Raw genomic sequence first — 21,126 nt, forward strand, 5'->3', positions numbered from 1 at the left:
ATTCTAATGGTGAGATAGAATGTGCTGAGAGGTACTGAGTGGCTCAAAGAAATCTAGGAAGAAGTTAGTTTGTGTTAGATTACATTTCCTTTTTTCATCAGCCTGCAATGTCCATGTAGGAAGTGGGTGATTTATACTGTTGCGAGGGTATAGGATTACAAGAGGGATGTACAGTCATGTAGTTTGAAAGTCATGGGAGCTGTCATCCAGCCTATCTTTAGAGCTCTCGGGTGAAAAGTTGGATATCAAGCAAGTAAAGTTCCTCTTTATTTGATTACGCAGTCCATGCACTTTCAGTCCATTCAGAATAGCAGAACTTATAACAGACATGTTAAGCAATCAAAAAGTATTAAAACTCTGAATCATAGTTTATCATCCAACAGATCACTTTCTCTCACACTAGTAATTTCCATTCAGTTTGTAAGAATTAGAAAACAGTTCAGTGAGGTGTGGAGAATTGATTGGTTTATCTTCTAAATCAATCTTTCCTACCTTAGTAAGTAGCTACAACTCTCGGCATTCCACCCATTGACTATGCTTGCTGAGAGCTACAAAAAGTTGTAATTCAAAAACTATATCCAGAAGGGCCTCAGCTCCTCAATCTGTCACAAAAATTGACAGTGCTGTCTGTAAATTCTGGGAGTTGTAAGTCCAGCATATCTTGAAAGTGTCGGGCTAGGGCGGTGTAAGGCTAGCTCAACTATGTTTTTAAGAGGTTGAGGATCCCCTCTCCACAAGGTTATAAAATTGTTTCAAAACAATTGTTTCATCTTATCCTTGTCACACTGCACAAAAAATGCTAAAATCTCAATAGGTCTCCTGCAAAATGATTGAAATCTAATAGGATTTTGTCATTCTTGTCCAAAAACTTTACGAGAGCCAACCATTTCCACTTTAAAATTTAATTCCATGGGGTATAGGGGTATCATGGGCTGCATGTGCTGCGTTCCAGTCCAATTTAACTGAATGCTCTCAACTAAAATACATAATTTACATTTCAGCACAGTTTAACAATTTTACCTACTTCTCAAGATGGTTTAGAAGTTTCTTTTCACTATCACTAAGAATTGTATATGAAGAGGACATACAAATTTAAACCTGTGCTTCTGGAAAAATTGAAAGGCAAGGGTGCAATTGAAGGGCTCTCTTTTTTATTTGTGTGCTTGTGATGGACATGAAAAAAGGAGGAATGTTTATTGCACCCATCATGGCTGCTTTCATTTGATCATATCCTTTTCAGGGGTAGTCAACACTGGCTCAGGAATTCTGAGAGTTGAAGTCCACAAGTCATAAAAGAGCCAAGGTTGATTACCCCTGCTTTAGATCATATCCTGCAAGCATCCTTGGTCAGTGGATAGAAGCTAACCTGAATGTGGAACGTTCCCACAGAAAAACCTAACCAGTTGGCCTTACCTATGATCCTGAGTGGTGTACTTCAATAATTCAGCAAGCTGCAAGGGATATTTACAGATTTTCTGAACAGGAGTGAGAAGGAAACCATCAATGGCAATGTCAATCATTTGCTGAAGGAGGCGACAAGCTTCAAAAAAATGGCGATATTTGCTCTGCTTCATCAGGTTGGAAAGCTCAAGGCAGGCTCCAGGGTGATTGTTACAATACTCAGAATAGATTGCAAATCCTTCTTGCTAAAAGTAAAAACAAAAATACAAAAACAATTTTAAAATATCTCGCAGCTGGAAGGAGAAAACTAAAGGCACAGATAAACTGCAAGCTGTAGAAATTGCTTTCGCAATCCTGCAGCTGTTTCAAAGTGAAGAAAGGGAGAGGACAGGGATGTAAGACACCTGGATTTCCTGCAAAGGCACAGAAACAATATGACTGTTTCTCAGAAAGCTGACTAAAAATGAATAATTGAGCTTGGCAATCAGTCAGGCATGCAGGACCCAGAATGAATGAATCCCTGCAGCAAAGCCCCTTAGTGCAGCCCCAGCACCAAACTGTTGAAAATCTACAGCACAGTTCTCTAACGTTTAGAGATGAGAAACACTAAAAACTGGTATAAGCCTAAAACAGAGGTGTCAAACTCGCAACGTCACATGACAAGTCGTGACGTATTGTGACTTTTTTTTTCCATTGGGGTGGGCACAGTTTTGGCATGACGCATCCAGCCCATGGGCTAGCAGTTTGACACCCAAGCCCTAAAATATACTTACTATAAACCCCCAAGTCCTGGCCCTTTTTGCATAATCAGCCTCCTCATTCTGACCTTTGCCTCTTCAGAAAACATAACTTTTACTGAATTATGCTGACGTTAATTCTGCAGTGTTGTCTCACTGTAGGTTTCTCCAGTTCACCAAATTCCCTTTCTCTTGCTCTTTACTACTTAGTCAAATGAGGCTATTTAACCAACTTACATGCTGAAGAAAGCAGGATCCTATTTCACTTAAGTGGGGCTCTTCTTTGTTGTACTGCTTTTCTAGATCTTTCAAAAATTTTCTTTGGAATTTGTAAATATCTTCAATATTTCCAAATATGGTGCTTAGCTGGGCCGATGTGAACATTCCGGTATGTTTGCGACATTGCCGAATGTATCCCTAAGAAATCCAACCGAAAAAGGTCTTAATATTGATCAGGGTAACTAAAAATTGAAGGTAAGCACTCTACCACTTTACATTAAAAGAAGTTCAGTCATAACATTTCCTTACTTGTCTACTGCAATCATTCTGTAGATTTCTAGGGAACAATTATTTTACACAACTCAAAGTCAATATACAGGGATTGAATTCTACAGCATTACAGAATTAATTTACTTTAAGGAAGTAACAACTGTTTTAATTCAGCATCTGGACAACACATTTCAATTTGCTCCCAGACATCTATATTATATTTCTATGGCAAGAAAATCTAGTGCAGTATACTGGAATAGGCTCATGACTTGGTTTTCTGCTGAAAAAACACACCATAGTCTGAGTAGTAGCAAATGCCTTTCCGTATCTTTTCAAAACAAAGTTGGGGAAATATTTATAACAAGTCAGTGTCTCTTTCACTTGGGAAAGTGATCGGAAGAGCTTTTGATAGACACAGGGTCAGTTGAGACAAAGCAAAAATATTCAATAGAAGTCATGATCACCAGCAACCTTTATTCTGTAAAACAGAAAAAGACTTTTTTTCAAATTTTATAATAAATATTTGTTATTATGGCACTGACTTATTAAAGGTAGTCCTCAACTTACGACTACAATTGAGCCCAAAACTTGTTGTTAAGTGAGACATTTGTTAAGTGAATTTTGTCTCATTTTACAACCTTTCTTGCCTCAGCTGTTAAGTGAATCACTGTGGTTGATAAGTTAGTAACCCAGTTATTAAGTGAATCTGGCTTCCCCATTGACTTTGTTTGTCGGAAGGTCACAAAAGGTGATCACATGATCTTAAGACACAGCAACAGTCATAAATATGAATTAGTTGCCGAGCATCTGAATTTTGATCACATGATCATGGGGATGCTAGAAAGGTTGTAACTGTGAAAAACGGCCATAAGTCACTTTTTTTCAGGGCCGTTGTAACTTTGAACAGTCACTAAATGAACTGTTGTAAATTGAGGACTACCTGTAGTTCCTTTCTTCTCTTTGCCCATGTTGCCTTTCCTGTCACTTTCTTCTGTTTTTCTCTGTTTTTTCCATACTGCAGCCTTATGTTGACTGACTCAGATGGACTGACCTGCTGGAAATGACTTTGTCCACAGTAATGACCTGATGTTCTTCCTGGACTGTGTGGACCAGATAACCTTGCTGGGATTTTCTCTTACATCATTATAGCTCCCATCCAAGCCAGGAAAGACCCTGTGCTTTGTGGTTTCTATTGACAGAATTTCTGCATAAACTCAACCAGTTGACTCACCCTTGTACTTGATACCTTCCTGTCTAATATCCATCAATGGACCAGGAACTAAATAAATATATAAAACATTTCTGTCACTTGGGCCATCACTATTTCTCAAACACTAATTTGTTCTGTACCAGGAAAAGACAGGGGAAGGTGGCCTTCCCAGTGGTCTGGGGAGCAAAAAAAAAAAAAAAAAAGATAGAAGTATAATATGGCTTGTAGCCCATACTTGCACTGGGGCAATGTGGATGTGTGAATCAGCTTAAATCACATCACAGAAAAAGAAAGGAACAGTCAGAAGGGTTTTTGTGATACTGCTTTTCATTAGGGACCACGTCACTTTTCTGGACGGCTCATAGACTCTACACGACAAAAGTTGGGTTCTTTTCTTCTCCCTTATTACATTATCATTTTATAGCTTACCTCACAGATGTCTTTCAGATGTTTGATATAAATCTTCTCTGTGTTCATTATTTCCTGAATTACATTGGTTCTCATCTGATCTTTGTTTTCTGCTATTTTTTGGCGATGCTTTTCAGGATCTATATTTGGCTCTTCATTTTGGAGGCCACTAGAATATTCTTCAGGTTCTTCTTGATTGACTCGTAGCTGGAATGAAAAGTAGAATGGAGACCAAACAACTGAATTGAAAAAGTACACCTATATCCAACATCATTCCAGAAATATAATGTCAATATGAGGGCAATGTACTTGATATTTTTTAAGTATCTTCTCTAGGTATACCTAGGATTATTTCCCACATTCATTACCATATTTCTACAACCGTTATCAAAGTTTCCCTACAAATAATCATGTCAAATAACATGATGGCGATTATATGACCTTTTCAGTTGTGCTATCCCATTTCTGAATGCCCTCCTTAGAGCAGGGGTGTCAAACGGCCAGCCCGTGGGCCATGACCATGGAGATGCTTCAATAAGTGGGATAAATGGTCATAAGTCACTTATTTCAGCGCCATTGTAATTTTGAATGATCACTAAATGAATGGTTTTAAATCAAGGATTATCTGTATTTCATATTTTCATAGAACAATTTTAGAGGCTTTCATGGCTATAAAATAGAGTAGGAGTTCCCTGTGCTCTGGACAGGTTGTCCACCTGTTGTTTTAGATATTACCAGTTAAAAATCAGTATGGAGAGGTTGCATTTTAATTAGAAAGATACAACAAGTGATCTCAAGAATAATTTCAATTAACAACAGCTTAACTGTCAACAGTGGAACCTCTTAGCCTTTATATTGCCTATTTAGCCTTTACAATATGCTTTTTGAAATCATTACTTATTAATGGTTTTCTCCTGCAAGCAGAAGAAAAAATGATATTCTTCAGAATCAGCAATTTGGAAAGATTAAATGCCTGCACACAAGGGAAATAGTATTTGGGAATGAAAAAATAAAGCTGACTTTGGTCTCTGTCTATGCTGATGATACCCAATAATACCTCTCCTTCCCTGGCTAAGTGATGCTATCCTGGTGCTGGACCAGTGCTTAGAAGCTGTAATTGATCCAGAATGCAGCAATGATGTAGATCTGAGTGCTCCACATTTTTCCTATATTACAGCACTGCTGTGTGAGCTACACTGGCTTCTGGTTTCTTTCCCAGTGCGATTCAAGATGTTGGGTATCCCCTTTAGAGCCCTAAATGGCATGAGACCAGGCTACCTGCATGACTGCCTCTTCCTGAGGATATTTGCCCATCCCACTAGGTCAGATAGATTCCTTCCCTTAAACGAGGGGTCCCCTGCCCATGGCCCACTACTGGGTCATGGCCCATTCGGAACCGGTCTGCAGAAGTGGCAGGTGAGAGCGCATGCGAGTGCAGCTCCATTCATGCATGTGGTGGTCATTTGCGCAAGCAGCTCCATTTGTGCAAGTGGCACGCATGCACACTTGTCTGCCACTTGAGCAAACGGAGTTGCACATGCTCGCACGCATGCCTGCTACTCCACGGAACCATCCTTCCCTACCACCACCAGTCTGCCAAACCAGAAAAGTTTGGGACCACTGCCTTAAATATCATATAGTGAGAGCCTCCTCTAAAACTGCCCCTGCAGTTGTGTTCCATCCTTTCCCCAGAGTTCAGGTAGATTCAACCTCCTTGCCTTCTGAAAGGTCTTGAGGAGCTGTCTCTTCTGGCAAGCATGGGGGTGGAAAAGGCAAAAGCCCAGCAAGATGATGATGTACGGAAGACTACTGCCCCAAGGTGCAATAATTTTACTTTATAATTTGGGGGCTACTAATGTTTTAGCTGTACAGTACCTGGAGTTGTTGCTACAATATAAACATCAATATAAGTCTTTTGAAATAAACAGACAAGCAAATAAATAAGCAAATACATAAATAAATAAGGTCTCTATACTAGATTGGGAAGCTGGAAAAAAAACACATCAGAAGAAGGCAATGGCAAATGCATTTGCATTATTGTCATAACATTACCCAAAGATGGTCCATGTCACCAAGAATTGAGCTCAGCTCAAGAAAGATTATTCTATGTACAGTACAGTACAAAACAAACAGAAAGAAATGGAAGAGCAGGACAGTAATGATTTTAATAGATGGGAATAACTTGAAAAATGAAAAATAATCCAATGAATCCCTGTAGTCTAGAGGTCTTGGTGGGAAAGAAAGCAGGACAGAATTTAACCAGGTCTCCAAGGATTAAACAAGTGCTTGAAAGCTAGAGAGGTCTTGCTTCACTTACTCTGACAAAACTGGCTGGAAACCAAGCTTCCTTGTCTTCATTTCTTCCCCACCACCAATCTTTATTGGAAGCTTCAAGGACTTGGATGACTTCTCCAGCTTTGAAGGCTAATTCCTGATCATCCATGGTCACGTGATCCCAGAGAGCCTCGGCACAGACCACATTTCCATCACTTATCAGCTGCAATAAAAACATGTTGTTAAAAGAAAAAGATCTTGCTATACCCAAAGGGTAAGGATCAGTAGCCACTGCAGTGACAAAAATGTGGAACCTTTTACATATTTTCGGTTGCAATGTCTGGAAATTCCAAAGTTAGAAATTTACCTCACTGACAGCTAGCTGCTCGCCTCCAGGCTGCAAGTACCTTGGGTGGGCATGGCAGAGTTCTTCATAGCCGTAATCCTCTTCACTGCCATTATCATCCACTAAAGCTGGAGATTCAGAGGTACCATCTGCAGCACCTGGCGGGAAAGGGAAATTCTGAGAAATTAGGTATTGTCAAACCATTACATATTTGTTTTACAAAATGCTTTCTTAAAATGGCACCAGATTCTGATTTTTTATTTATCATAACCACTTGCATGAACAGTAAAGCATACCAATCTACTAGAACAGAAAAAAGCTACTAAAAACATATTCAAAGTAAGGAAAAGAATTGAATGCATACAGGTGGTCCTCAATTTACAACCATTCATTTAGCGACCGTTCGAAGTTACAATGCCACTCAAAAAGTAACTTTACAAATGGTACTTATTTACAACTATCATATCATTCTAACAGCCACATGATCAAAGTTCAGATGCCTGGAAACCGGCATGAAACCAGCTCAGACATTTGTCTGAAATGGTATAGGGCAGGGGTAGGCAACCTTGGCTCTTTTATGACCATGCTGGCTCAGGAATTCTGGGAGTTGAAGTCCAGGAGTCATAAAAGAGCTAAGGTTGCCTACCCCTGGTATAGGTAGTTTCCTCTTTGAGCAGATAGTTGGACTAGAAGACCTCCAAGTTCCCTTCCAACTCTTGTTATTCTGTTATTAATTAGGTATAATGGAAGAAATCCTTTTTTTAACAGCTCCCCCCAATTAACTAAGGATATCCTTCTTCCCAATTTAATGCTTTGTGTCATTACACAGAAGAATATTGTTATAGGGTATGTTTCCAAGATTCTATCAACACAGTTGATTAGAAATTTTCTCATAATGTATAGATGAGAGTAGTCACCATCCCTTATTTATTTATTAGGCTTTTATCCTGTCTTTATTTCTTTATAAATAACACACGGTGGCAATTGTATCTAATATTCCTTCTTCCTCCTATTTTTTCCACACCAACAACCCTGTGAAACGAGTTGGGCTAAGAGAGAGAGTGACTGGGTCAAAGCCACCCATCTGGCTTTCATGTCTAAAGTGGCACTAGAACTCACAGTCTCCTGGTTTCTAGGCCAGCACCTTAACCACTATGCCAGGGGTAGGCAACCTTGGCTCTTTTATGACTCGTGGACTTCAACTGAGCATAGCTGACTCAGGAATTCTGGGAGTTGAAGTCCACGAGTCATAAAAGAGCCAAGGTTGCCTACCCCTGCACTATGCCAAACTGGCTCTCATTTTTGAAACAAAGCCTGAGAACCAATGAACAGCAAGGTGTAAATATATTAATTATTTAAATACTAGTGTTAATATATTTTCCCAAAAATTCTGTGCCTGCACATGCCTTACAGAAGGTAGGAAAGCCAGTGGCTTTCAATTGCTAATGTCCTTCCATATTGATTACGTTGGATGGGAGACCTGAGAATGGAATAGTTCAGGAGAACAAAACAGTCACAGGTTTTCCATTATCCAGAGTGATGTTAAGTCATCTTCTGAATAATCCTCATTTCAATGTTTGGAGAAATGTTCTCTTGTGAAAGAGAACCTTTTCAGTGGTGGTGGCCCCATAAGCTAGAGAAAAAAAGGCGCTCACATTGCTATCTTTTAATAAAGGGTGATTTTTTGTTCTACCAAAGTTTCTTTTCTTGTTTCAGATGATACCTATTTTAAAAAAAGATGTAAATTTGGAGGAATGGCAGAAGGGTATCAATAAATTCATTTGGGCTGGGAAAAAAACCAAGGGTTAAATTTAAGATTTTGCAAGATGCCCGAGAAAGAGGACTTAAAGCATCTAACTTGAAATTATACTATGATGCAGCAGCCTTAACTTGGATAAGTGATTGGCTTAATTTAACAAATAAGGATATTCTTGTTCTTGAAGGGTGGGATTTAATGTATGGTTGGCATGCATATTTAATTTTTAATAAGAAAGTGGACCGGGCTTTTAAATTACATATTTTGAGGAGTGCCTTACTTCGAGTTTGGAAAAAGTATTATTATAGGTTAAACTATAAAATACCTATCTGGGGGATTCCTAGACATGCAATTGAGGGGATTTCTAAGGGGATGAACTTTGATAAAATTTCGTATAAAGAATTATTAATCTGGTCAGGTTCGGATTGGCATTTAAAATCTCTAGATGTATTAAGGCAAGAAAATATTCTACAGTCATGGTTTCAATATTTACAAATAGTGGACAGGTGGACTGTAGATAAGAAAGAAGGAATAACACTAGAAGATGGAAATCTGGTTATTCAGATTAAAGATCAGAGTCAGGCCCATATAAAAAGAATTTACAATGCTTTAATAGAATTAGACTCTGAAACAGAATTGGTTAAAGACTGTATGATTAAATGGGCTCAGAATATCCAGGATCTGATCCCATTGGACTTATGGGAGACAATTTGGATTAGAAATGTTAAATTTACACAAGCTCAAAATTTGAGGGAAGATTTTTATAAAATGTTTTACAGATGGCATTTAGATCCTAAAAAATTATCTTGTATGTATCCAAATTTACAACCCAAATGTTGGAGATGTGGTAATATGGATGCAACATATTTTCATGTTTGGTGGAATTGTAAAAAGATAAAGGCTTTTTGGATTATGATTTGGTGGAACATTCAAAAGATTTTTAAAAGGAAGATAAAGTTTACCCCTCAATTATTCCTATTGGGTATCTTTGTGGATTTAAATGACAAAGAAACTACTTTAATGTTGAATTTATTAACTGCAGCAAGGTTAGTAGGCTCATATTGGAAGAAGGACTCATTGCCTACTTTAGAAGAATGGATATTTAAAGTTTCTAACTTTGCGGAAATGGCAAAAATTTCTGCTTATTTGAAGGATCATACACAAGAAAGATATACTATTGTATGGAGAAGATGGATAGATTATATTCAGAAAAAATATGGTACTATAAAGTTTCATTTATTTTATGAGTAAATTTTATAGTAACTGCTGTAGAGATTTGTTTATATGTTTTAATTTAAGGGGAGTTAAAGGTTAAGTATGATGTTTTTTTTCTTTTTTCTTTCTTTTTCTTACTTTTTTTTACTATTGTTAACCTTCTTATTAATAACCCTGTACTCTGCTCTGGGAAGCGAGGGGGGGAGGGTTGAGGGTGGGTGGGTGGGTGGGTGGGTGGGTAATGATAATATAGTCATGGCAAATGCTTGGGCATTTCCCCTATGCTGCGTTCATGTGTGTGAGAGGGATGAGAGGGGAGGAAGGAGTAGGGAGGAAGTAGGATGGTTAGAGGAGATGGGGAGGGAAAGAGAGTAGAAGGGGAGGAGAGAAAGAAGAGGGAAGTAGGGAAGGTTTAGAGAGGGTGGACGCAGCCTGGGGGGAATGGGCAGGCGGTACCAATGGTTAATTGTATTTTGTATGAATAAATGGAAAATAAAAACTTTTTTAATAAAAAAAATAAAGGGTGATTTTTGTGTTCTTCAAAAAAAATTAATACTTTACTTTTGTTATCCCAGGAACAGTGCATGTAAATAATGATCCATCAAATTATATCCTTTCTACTTTTGCTACTACAAGTTTTAATCTTTTTAAGGCACTGCATTTCAGGAGTCTTAAATTTTTAGAGCTGTACAAAATATTTAACTTACAGATATTTTAAAGTAGACTAGATCTGTCCTCCTGAAAGCTTCAGACTAATCTTTTTCTTTAACTTCTTTTGTTTAGAATAAATCAAAAAGGTAAGAGTAATTAGAATAAAGTATTTCACTGATCACAATCACAACATAGGAAATATTCCTATAAACAAGAGGCACACAGATTAAAAACTGATGAAGTCACAGAAATGCAAAACATATTTGAAAGCCATCTTCATTAAGATCCATCATTGGTTTCTAGCTTAATACTGCATCTGAATTTAATTGTCTAGCTTTTTAGCGAGTTTTAAAGCAGATACCCATTAAGAAGGTAACACAAATTGGAGCTGATTCATCCACCGAAATTAGCTTTGACTCTGTATAGCTAGCTTATTATTTCTTGTTCACTGTAAGTATCACTCTATTGTTTACTGTCTGAAGCAAATAAGCATGGGCAATTTTTAATCTCTTGAACAGGAACATCAAAACCAAAAGCAACAGCGAAGTCATTTTCATTATTTTTCAGTCTCACGATTCTACTAAGCTTTCCAGTTAAAACATGATATTTGATACCCAAGTCTAGGCCTATGTTTAAACAATTTAAATCCCAAATGCCACAAAGAATAAATGGAACTCATCTCCTACATCAACATACTTATCTGAAGGCTTTCCAGGCTCCAAAACCGAGTTTTATCCCCTCTGGCTACCATTCTGCTATCCAGAAGATCATTCACCTTGCACCTGGTTTACATTCAAACCAGGAATCCTTTTTAATCCGTAAACAAAATTTATCACAGGTCACGGAAGCTGCAGCTATTGGAAATGCCGAAATTGCTTATTCATTGCTTTGAGCGTCTGTTGCTGCATTTCAGCCAAACTGTGCTTTAAAATGACAGCTCACTCTCTGAATGTATAGCTGTGGGTTTAGTGCCCTCAGTGACATCATGGGAAATCCATAGGAAGTTATGAAAGAAACAAAGATATACAGACAAATAGTGCACATGCAGCATTCATCCATATAAGCCTAGCCAATTCTTTCCTTATTGTCATCAAAGCACTGATTTATTATTATTATGGTTGGTCAAACAGTCAACCAGATGTTTACACTATATCTGGCATTTTTATCCACCTATCAAGTTCTTTCCAAGGACCACAGGTAGCCAGATGCTGTTTGAACAGGTTACAAGATGTAATCTATTCTAAGTAAAGCTGCCTTTTGCAATTGACCAAGGATGATTTTTGTCAATGCCGATGGAGTTCAAATAGTGCTCCAGATGTTTGGGGATTGCACCCAAGGAACTATTACTATTGTTATTATTATTATTATTCTGAATTAGACTTTCACTGGTCATTCAGATCCATCTTTTTTAAAAAAAATATAAAACAAAAACCTTCACCTTCCTTTCCTCAAATGTTGAAGAGCTACATTTGTCTCCACAGCATTTACATAATAATAATTCACTTTATGCAAAATGTGCAGACATCGCATTATTGGAGAATGAAAAATTGCACATTTCAGCTCTTGATGCCAGGATTTCAGCAGCTGTGCTGGCCCACCAGCTTACTAAAGTAGTTGGGTAAATTAAATTCCATGGGCTAAGGCGGCTTCTACATCAGTAGGATTAGTTGCACAAAGATTTATCAGCTGACTCACAGTTCAAACCTATTTTAAGCCAGGGGTATAAAAGAGCTGGTTCCTCAGCCCACACGACTTCTCTTTAGTCTTGCCAAAAGACTAATTCCATCAAACTGCCATTAGGAACCAGTAATTTTTGTCAGTTACTAGCAACAAGAGAGATAGAAAAATAAATAAAGCCATTCCCTCTTACTGCTGAAAACTCAGCTTTATTATCTTCTCTCTTTGAATCCAAACCCATTGGCCATTCTGTAAGAACAGCTATTTAACATGAAGAATTGGACCTGAACCTGCTGCTTTTCTCCTCCCTCACCATCCTCTTTTCCTTTTGTGACATGATTTCTAAATCATATAGGCTTACAGGCAAGGGATTGTTTTTTTCATCAACTGTACATAAACCATTGTGAAAATCTTTATAGTCTAAAAAACAAACTCGAACTATATTACATAACTGTGAGATACCCCTGTCCATTTTTCGAAGTGCTGTTTCAAAGTCAGAACTGCCTGATTTTTATCTGCTTCTGGCCTTTCCCATATCATATCTGTAACCTTAGATCTCAGCTTCAAATATACTTTCTCAGCTTCAAATATACTTTAGCCTTTGGACTTCAGCTCCTTCCAACCTGCCTTTTCTGGAACATTTGCCTTCCGGACAGCCATTTGTCCGAAATGGTATAGGGATTCCTGCCTGAGCAGGGGGTTGGACTAGATGACCTCCAAGGTCCCTTCCAACTTTTTATTATTATCATTATTGTTGTTGTTACTTTTGTTGTTATTATTATGTCCTGAATATACAGTGGAATCTGCCTTTAGAGTCTTGATCTGCTGTCTCTGGAAATTAGCTTTGTGAGATGCCTTTTCTGGATCACAAAATTCAGTACCAATGGTGCCAATTGCTAGGATTTGAAATTGTTAATGAAGTAGAATGCCACCTCACAACTTCAACATCTACTCAGCCTGTGAATAATTAAATATCATTGTGCAGCAGCAAGATAATTTATTAAGCAATCAGTTCAACTTTAGTAGTTGTACAACTGCACAGACATTTTTTTTAAAAAAGTCAGAGAATTTTAATTTAGTGAAGGTAGCTTGTGGACTATTTTTACTTCTTAAAAAATATCAGCTGTACCACTGAAGGAGGAGAATATATCATTGACTGAAAATAGATATTAATAAATAAGTTACCTTAAACAATATGGATCTTATTTTCCATGGATAGGTAGCATATTATTTGGATAATCTTCAAGAGAATAGTATAAGAATTTAATTTTTAAAAACTCAATCTAATACACTATATATATTATTCTTTAGTAATATGTATTCCAGTGTGTCTGACAGAGAAAGTACATTTTTGAATTATGTTGGAATTTAATAAATACAAATGAAGTTTAAATGGTTGAAGGATGTTTTCAAAATGTATGTACTTGTATAGATTCTAGAAAAGCATTCCTAAGGACAGCATTGCCAAGCTAGATCTTATAATTAAGGCCTTATTTGCTTTTTTGTTACTTATTTCCTTCTATTGATTCTAAGGATTTACAGACATCATCCAGTATTCTTCAAATGGAGGTGATAAACCTTTTTCTTAAGTACTTCAATAATCCATTGGTACCTGTTACAATAATTGGAGACGAAATGATAGGAGAGAGAATACATCTTAGCTCAGTGATTCTCAACCTTTCTAATGCTGTGACCCCATAATACAGTTCCCCATGTTGTGGTGACCCCCAAGTGGGTGTGGCCACCAATAAGAGGGAGTAGGACAGCTAGGGAAAAAGGAAAAAAATGGCGGACAGCATGGTTTGGTGACCCCCGTGAAATGGTCATTCGACCCCAAATGGGGTCCCGACCAACAGGTTGAGAACCACTGTCTTAGCTGAAACCAACAATCACAAGTGCTTTGCTTATTTTTCTAAAAGTAGGCATTTGGTTTTCTTGATGCAGCCATAAGTGGCCCAAAACGTTATAGCTGTGCAAACCTTAAGCACAGAAACTAGCTTTGTGTACTGTTGCCTTATTTCCTAGCAGCAATGTAGCCTAAATCAGAAGGGCAAAAACAGATGAGAAATATGGGGGAGTGTACAGAAATTAGTTGTAAGTATCCATGTAGCTGAACTTTCCCACATCTGATGAAAGCAAGAGGCTGACCAGGGAACTTGAAATAATCTATGACAAGCTGTCCTTTCCCAGCACAGCAATGGTAGTTACAATACAAGGTCAGAATTTATCTCTTTAATGTCTGCACTGTGCTGATCTGACACATTAAGCAATAGCTCCTGTATCTTGCTGTATTTGACTTCCTTTCTGAAACTAGCAACAATGGAAAAGTCTACTTTTTTTAATCAAAAAAGTAACTCAACTGTACTGTATTTTGATGTTTTGCAACTCAGAGCTTTAAAAAAAAAAAAGCCAAAAACCCCTCAGTGCTCAATTCTGTTGGCCTTATCAGTGAGACACCCCACCCTCCTGGATCGCAGCTCTCCCACCGTTTTGTTCTCTTACTCAAAAGATCTTTGAGGCAATACTGTAGTTTTGAAATATCCATGCAAGTCATGTGGTTTCCTGGACTTCAGTGACTCAATGGGAAATGAACAGTCGGGCATTGTGTGGCAATTTCTACACTTGGTGCCTGCAGGCGTCGGCATTTTGCTACCTTTTGAAAGAAATGGCTCAGTTGTGATGGAAACAGCTTTCTATTGGTTAATATCAGCAGAACTCAGAATAGCTCTTGGGAGTTATAATGGGAATCTATCTAACACAAAATAAATTCCATCTTTAGATTCCAGGCTTGACCTACGAGATTCACTGAAGTATGCAGAAGTAAGCCAGAAGCAGTAGCATTTCTTTTTAATAGTTTTTATGATTGTTTATCACCCAGAGTCATTGGTTGGATAAGGGTGCTATACAAATTGAATAAATAAATAAATATCTATTTCACCCACATCAAGCTAACAAGTGAAAAATGTCTCTAGGAAACAGAGTACCAAGTATACAACCTTCTTAAGGTTCTTTAAAATTTTCTTCTCCACCACCAGTATTCCCATCCTCCCCCTAATCTGGTACAGGTATTTACAACAGTTCATTTAGTGACCATTCAAAGTTACAATGGCACTGAAAAGAGGTGACTTATGGCCATTTTTCATACTTATGACCATTGCAGCATCCCCAGAGTCACGTGATTTACATTTGGATGCTTGACAACTGGTTAATATTTATGACAGTTGCAGTGTTCCGGGGTCATGGGAATCACCTTTTGTGACCTTCTGGCAAGCAAAGCCAATGGAGAAACCAGATTCACTTAACAACTGTGTTGCTAACTTAAGAACAGCAATGATTCACTTAACAAATGTGGCAAGAAAAGTCATAAAATGGGGCCAAACTCACTTAACAAATTTCTCACTTAGCAACATAAATATTGTGGTTGTGAGGCAGTATTTGCAGTTATATTGGTACTGATACTGTTTTATTATTATTGTTATTGTTGTTGTTGAAATGTGTGTGCTGCCTGACCTTCAATGATTGAATCAAAGAAATGACAATAAAATCAATGAAAGATAAAAATAAAAGATGGTTAGTGCAATGAAGTGAGGAGACTAACTCACTTTAACTATCAAGACTATTGATAAAGCTCTACGATACAAGAGAAACAATTTTCCCCAGCAGGAAATAACTCTCTTGATGACGAAGCTACTTGAAGCATTACAGTACCTTTCTCAGGCTTGCAAATAAGCTGCCTGATAGGCTGTTTAAATGTCTCCCCAAAGTCCACAATTGACTACTGAGTTGCCAGAAGTATCAAAGCCTTAGTGCTATAGCTTTTCATTCCCAGTAATAAAATCCATCCAATCTACAAATTAGCTCTTTTTATTTTTCAGAAATATTGCACATGGAAAGAGAGTGCATTTTCTATCTCTTCTTCCAAAAACAGAGTGATACGTAGTTTGCATGTATACATTCAGGCATGGGAATCCATGTACATGAGTATGCACATGTGTGAAGACCACAATCCATCCAACATAAGAAAACAAAAAGGAAACTGACTGCCTCTAGAACATATCCAACGAAGTGGATACCCATGCAGCTTTATCCAAAATGTCTGACCACTCAGCATAACCAACACATACTATGAAAAAGAACACTAACATACATCAAAAATATCTCAGAAACAACCAACAGCTTGTTACAACTACATAGCATCACTGTGGCACAGAAACCAACTAAAATTCTCCAGAACGTCTCTAGTAAGCCAAAAGACACAACTCCAAGAAGAAAAATCAGGAGTCATCTACACCATTCAGTGTAAGGACTGTAATAGCCACAATGTAGGACAGACAGGCAGAAGACTAGCAGAGCACATGCATGAATACCAACTGCCAGTCAGAAGATGAAAACTCCTTAATTTTACAGCACATGGACAGAATCAACCATATTTTTAAATAGGAAACTGTGACCATTCTAGACTAAGCTAAATCCAGAAACACTAGGAATTCCTGGAAGCTTGGCACTCAGGCATATCAGCTACTAATAGACAAAGAGGTAGACCAGTTTATAAATTAACATTCAAAAGAGACAATAAAAAGTGAAGGAGGAAACAAAGACCAGAACACATCTTCCCCAGCAGCCAATACCCAGATAAGTAAGGATTAGCACCAGACAAACAATCCAGCAAACAATGCCCTAATCAAGGAACTATCAAGGAGAAAATCACACAACTGCCAAAACTGGAAAGAAAAACTATTGAATAAGAGCTCACTGGTACTAAGTCTAGTTGGGTAATGAAATGTCCGCAAGCAAACAGACAGCATTGAGGACTCCAGACAAGCCATCAACTAGCAGCTGAAAACAAAAATAAGAAACCAGGAATGTGAAAGTACATCAAATTGATTGTATGGTGTTAATGCTCTAAAACAGATTATTGTCCTGACTGCTTATTTCCAGCAGGACAAAAAAATAATGTAATAAGGAAACTGGTAGGTTGGGAAGACCAGATTAAAGCACACCAATTTTGCATGCCTGCTGAAATATAATGTGATTTTAGCAAGGAAGTTGCCAAAGCAATATTGTAGCAATCCTTTCTATTTTGAACAGTAATGTTATCATAATACATAACGTATACATATGGGCGTACACACACCCACATAAAGATGTAGGTTCGAGATGCATCAACATGCACATGTAGGGCACACCCCCACTCTCACACATGGATTGGTAACCTGATACTTTCTATATCTTTTAAATTATAATTCCCTTAAGAACACCACTTAGTTTAAGAAAATGTGGTGGCATCTATAAAAAGAATACAAATCTCCAGGCTAAAATACTACGCACGGAGCATACGTGACTCTATTCTATTTTTAAAATATTTATTTTCTTGATAAAAGAAGAAAGAGCCTTGCAATTAAGCAAACATACAAACATTAAAATACCACAAACTTCTAAAACTGTGATTCTGAGGGTACAGAAAAAAAAATCCAAGTTGAAAATATGTTTGAAGAAGACAATTATTTTTAAGAGGAATTTCTACAGAAGCTGAATTCCAAAGTGTGAGTGTTGAGAAACAGTAAAGTAAAACTTTTGAATATTCTGACTTTATTTACTTTTTTCATCCCAAATGAAACTCACCATTGGATGCTCTCATGTGACGCTTACACCCAACTTTATCCAGACCAATGGGAGTGCTTTGAGAAAAGGTGAAGGGGCGGAATCTGGCTGAGACAGCTTTGTAGGGGGGAACCTGATGTGCTGGTACCGGAGGCCGTGCCACAGGCTAAAAAGGAAAAAAAAAAAATCTTTTATTACAGCAGTGCAGGAAATAATATTTATTTGGAAATTGTTTTTGAAACAAGCATAAAAGAAGCTCTTGCTATAAATTAGCATTAAGCTTCCATTTTATTCTCAAGATCGATAATCTATTTTAGCGCTAATTAATTCTCCAAATACAAAAAGAGATAAAATCTGCAGGATATCCTATCTCCTATCCAAACTTAAAGGTTGGGGTGGGGGTGGGGGGAAAGGATAGCAAGAAATTTAAAAACAGCCCTGGAAATAACAAACCTGCTTGATGACCCCCGGAGGCAGGATTGGCATACTCTGGGTCCCTTTGTCTAGGGGAGGCATGCTTCTCTGTCACTGTTCTTCACTTTTGGAATACAGGTAGTCCTTGACTTACAACAGTTCATTTAGTGACCATTTGAAGTTACAACGGCACTGAAAACAGTGACTGATAACCAATTTTCACCCTTACGACCGTTGCAGCATCCCCATGTTCACATGATTTACATTCAGATGTTTGAAAGTTGGTTCATATTTATGACGGTTGCAGTGTCCCAGGATCATGTGATCACTTTTTGCAACCTTCTGGACAAGTAAAGTCAATGGGGAAGCCAGATTCACTCAACAACCCTGTTACTAACTTAACATCTGCGGTGATTCACACGGGGCAAGAAAAGTCATAAAAGAGGGCAAAGCTCACTTAACAAATTTCTCTTAGCAATATAAATGTTGGGCTCAATTGTGGCTTTAAGTCAAGGACTACCTATAGCATTTTCTCTAAAATTCCTATGGCCCATTTATTATGATTTTTTAAACTCTCTTTGCATGCCTCCTTGAACTACTTATGATTAGGTGGCTTTATAAATGTATTATTAATAACCGTACTAGTCATTTTCAGGGACAACTGATCAAGTAATGTGAAAATGGAGAAGAGAGGTAATATATTAGAACATCCGGAAGAAAAGATCTTGCAGGCTGACTGACATATTGAACAAACCATATTTTGCTGCAACATACTGTTCCTCTGCTACCTCTGTTTCTACTATGAGGTGAATATAATTTCTTGTATACAAGGGTGTCATTCATGCAAACATGGAAAATATCAGAGGGTTTGGGAAAAGTCTAAAGCTTGCAGATATTCAGAATATATTTCAGGAAAAAATAGTTTATTGAAAAAATTAAATCCAACAATATATGCTACCTGACTTCTTGGAACTAAGTGAAAGCATAGGAAAGAGAAATAAAGTGAAATAAAACATAGGATTATATAGCTTGCTGAAGCAATAAACAAAAGCAAAAGAACTTCCTTTTTTTTGCATGGCCCATCTATTATTTAGCATTTTAATATGTTTGTATTAAAATACATGCACATATTCTATCAATTAGAGTTGGGCGGCCATAATAAATTCAAATAATAAATAATTATTTCATATTCTAAAGAATCACTGAATTAAATGTTGACTAAATTTGGGAGGGGAATAAGAAGGGCAATTTTTCTTTTCTAGCTGAAATTAGTGATACTTGTATAGTTTAAACACTGAGCAATTGACATATATGAGGTGTGCACAGTAATTTTTGACGGAGTTCATTTAATGATGTATCAAGACTCTTAGAAGTTGATACAATCAAGTAAATATAGCAAAACTAAATTAAATGAAATGCAAACTTAAGTTACTATGGAGATACTAGTTACTCTAAAGCAACAGTCTCCATAATCACCAGAGTACTTTTCATTTGCAGTCAAAATGTACAAACACACTAAACCCAGAAACATATTAACTCTCATTAGTATTATTATATTCACCATTTAAATTCTAGGATGGGCTCAGGTAAATATAGCTTCCTATAAGCTCCCAAGAGCTTATAAAATAAATAACAGGGAAAATTTCAGACCCATTACTGAAAGGGTTCTTTTGCGGGGGGGGGGGGGGTTGCCATGTTATTAAGCATAGCAGGAAGCAAAGAAGCAACCCATGTGGGTCATTTTATGTTTATGGTTTATGACAAGGGGTTCTGCAGGGAGGGTAAAAAAAAAGTCAAGATGGCAGCTGCAACCGTACAGCTGAAGCTTCACCCTTACTCATCACTGGGGCTTTGATCATGGGTCACAATCATCATCTTGGCTTTTTTTTAATCCTTCTTACATAGGAAGGCCCTGGTTTATGATTTGGCTGAAACCATGAATCAGGGATAGAGCATTTGATTTTCATGACCTACTTTTTTCTGGTCCTGTTCACAAATGCAACACAACAAATATTTTTAAAAGCAATTTTTAATTCATGTTTTCATACAAATGTCTAACTCTAAGCTTCTTCTTCTTCTTCTATAAAAATAAAATATCCCTTTTCATTTTTGCTTATTAGCTCTTTTTAACTAATTTGCTCTTAATGAAGAGGAAGTGAGCACTTTTCACATTTCAGTTCTAAAGCTCTGACAACCTCTTTGTCAGGTTTTCACAGCCTTTCAAGTAGCTCTTTTATCTGGAAAGCTTAATATTCATTGAAACTGAAATGCTTCCTTCTAAATTAAATTGTCAAGCAAATGAAAGTAGTATTAGTAAGGGATTTTGTTTTGCTTTCTGGCATTCTACTAGCTTACAGTCTAGATTGATTTTTTTTAAAAAAGCTGATTAAGAAACAGAAATACAACTTAAATATCCTGGTATTTTTGTGCACTTTCCCTCATTCTTTGCATACAGCTGATTTCCTTTTTCTTTTTCTTAAAATAATATGATATTTACAAAAAACTTCAAAATCTGTTTTGATCCATCATCTTTACAGTGCTTCTTCTCTTCCAGTTAAACTAGATCAGGTGTAGGCAACCTTGGCTCTTTTATGACTTATGGACTTCAACTCCCAGAATTCCTGAGCCAGCATGGTTGGCTCAGGAATTCTGGGAGTTGAAGTCCATCAATCATAAAAGAGCTGAGGTTGCCTACCCCTGAACTAGATGGTTCACTAATAAAACCCTCTACGTCCCATTTTCCTTGTGGGTCCTATACAAGCACAAGGAGTTTACAGTGTTTTCTAGACATTTGTTTGCAAGCATTTCAGCTTTTTATTAACACTGGCAGTAAGATAGTATTTACTTCAAGCCTACATCCAGTAAATATGCAACAGAACAGCAAACTTTTACTGTAGAAGAGAGCCTGGGAGAATAGAGTATGAGGGAAGCAGGAGGGTGAATCATA

The 21,126-nt window shown here is 37.4% G+C and overlaps 1 protein-coding gene across 7 annotated transcripts in view; it reads right to left on the bottom strand.

The window, feature by feature from the left end:
- Positions 1–21,126, bottom strand: part of SPATA13 (spermatogenesis associated 13) — a 97,819-nt gene that overhangs the window by 9,635 nt on the left and 67,058 nt on the right. For 6 of the 7 annotated variants that reach the window (XM_039356282.1, XM_039356304.1, XM_039356274.1 and 3 more), the window contains 6 exons: positions 17,787–17,931; positions 6,887–7,023; positions 6,563–6,742; positions 4,267–4,452; positions 2,376–2,555; positions 1,414–1,646 (listed from right to left, as the gene is read on the bottom strand). In XM_039356282.1, coding sequence (XP_039212216.1) covers positions 1,414–1,646; positions 2,376–2,555; positions 4,267–4,452; positions 6,563–6,742; positions 6,887–7,023; positions 17,787–17,931 — 1,061 coding nt within the window. Of the gene's footprint in view, positions 1–1,413; positions 1,647–2,375; positions 2,556–4,266; positions 4,453–6,562; positions 6,743–6,886; positions 7,024–11,183; positions 11,457–17,786; positions 17,932–21,126 lie in introns of those variants that run through there. The other variant, XM_039356333.1, reaches the window with a different exon arrangement.

This window comes from Crotalus tigris, unplaced genomic scaffold, assembly GCF_016545835.1.
Source record: "Crotalus tigris isolate CLP2741 ecotype Arizona unplaced genomic scaffold, ASM1654583v1 scf7180000017573.2180621, whole genome shotgun sequence".
NCBI lineage: Eukaryota > Metazoa > Chordata > Lepidosauria > Squamata > Viperidae > Crotalus > Crotalus tigris.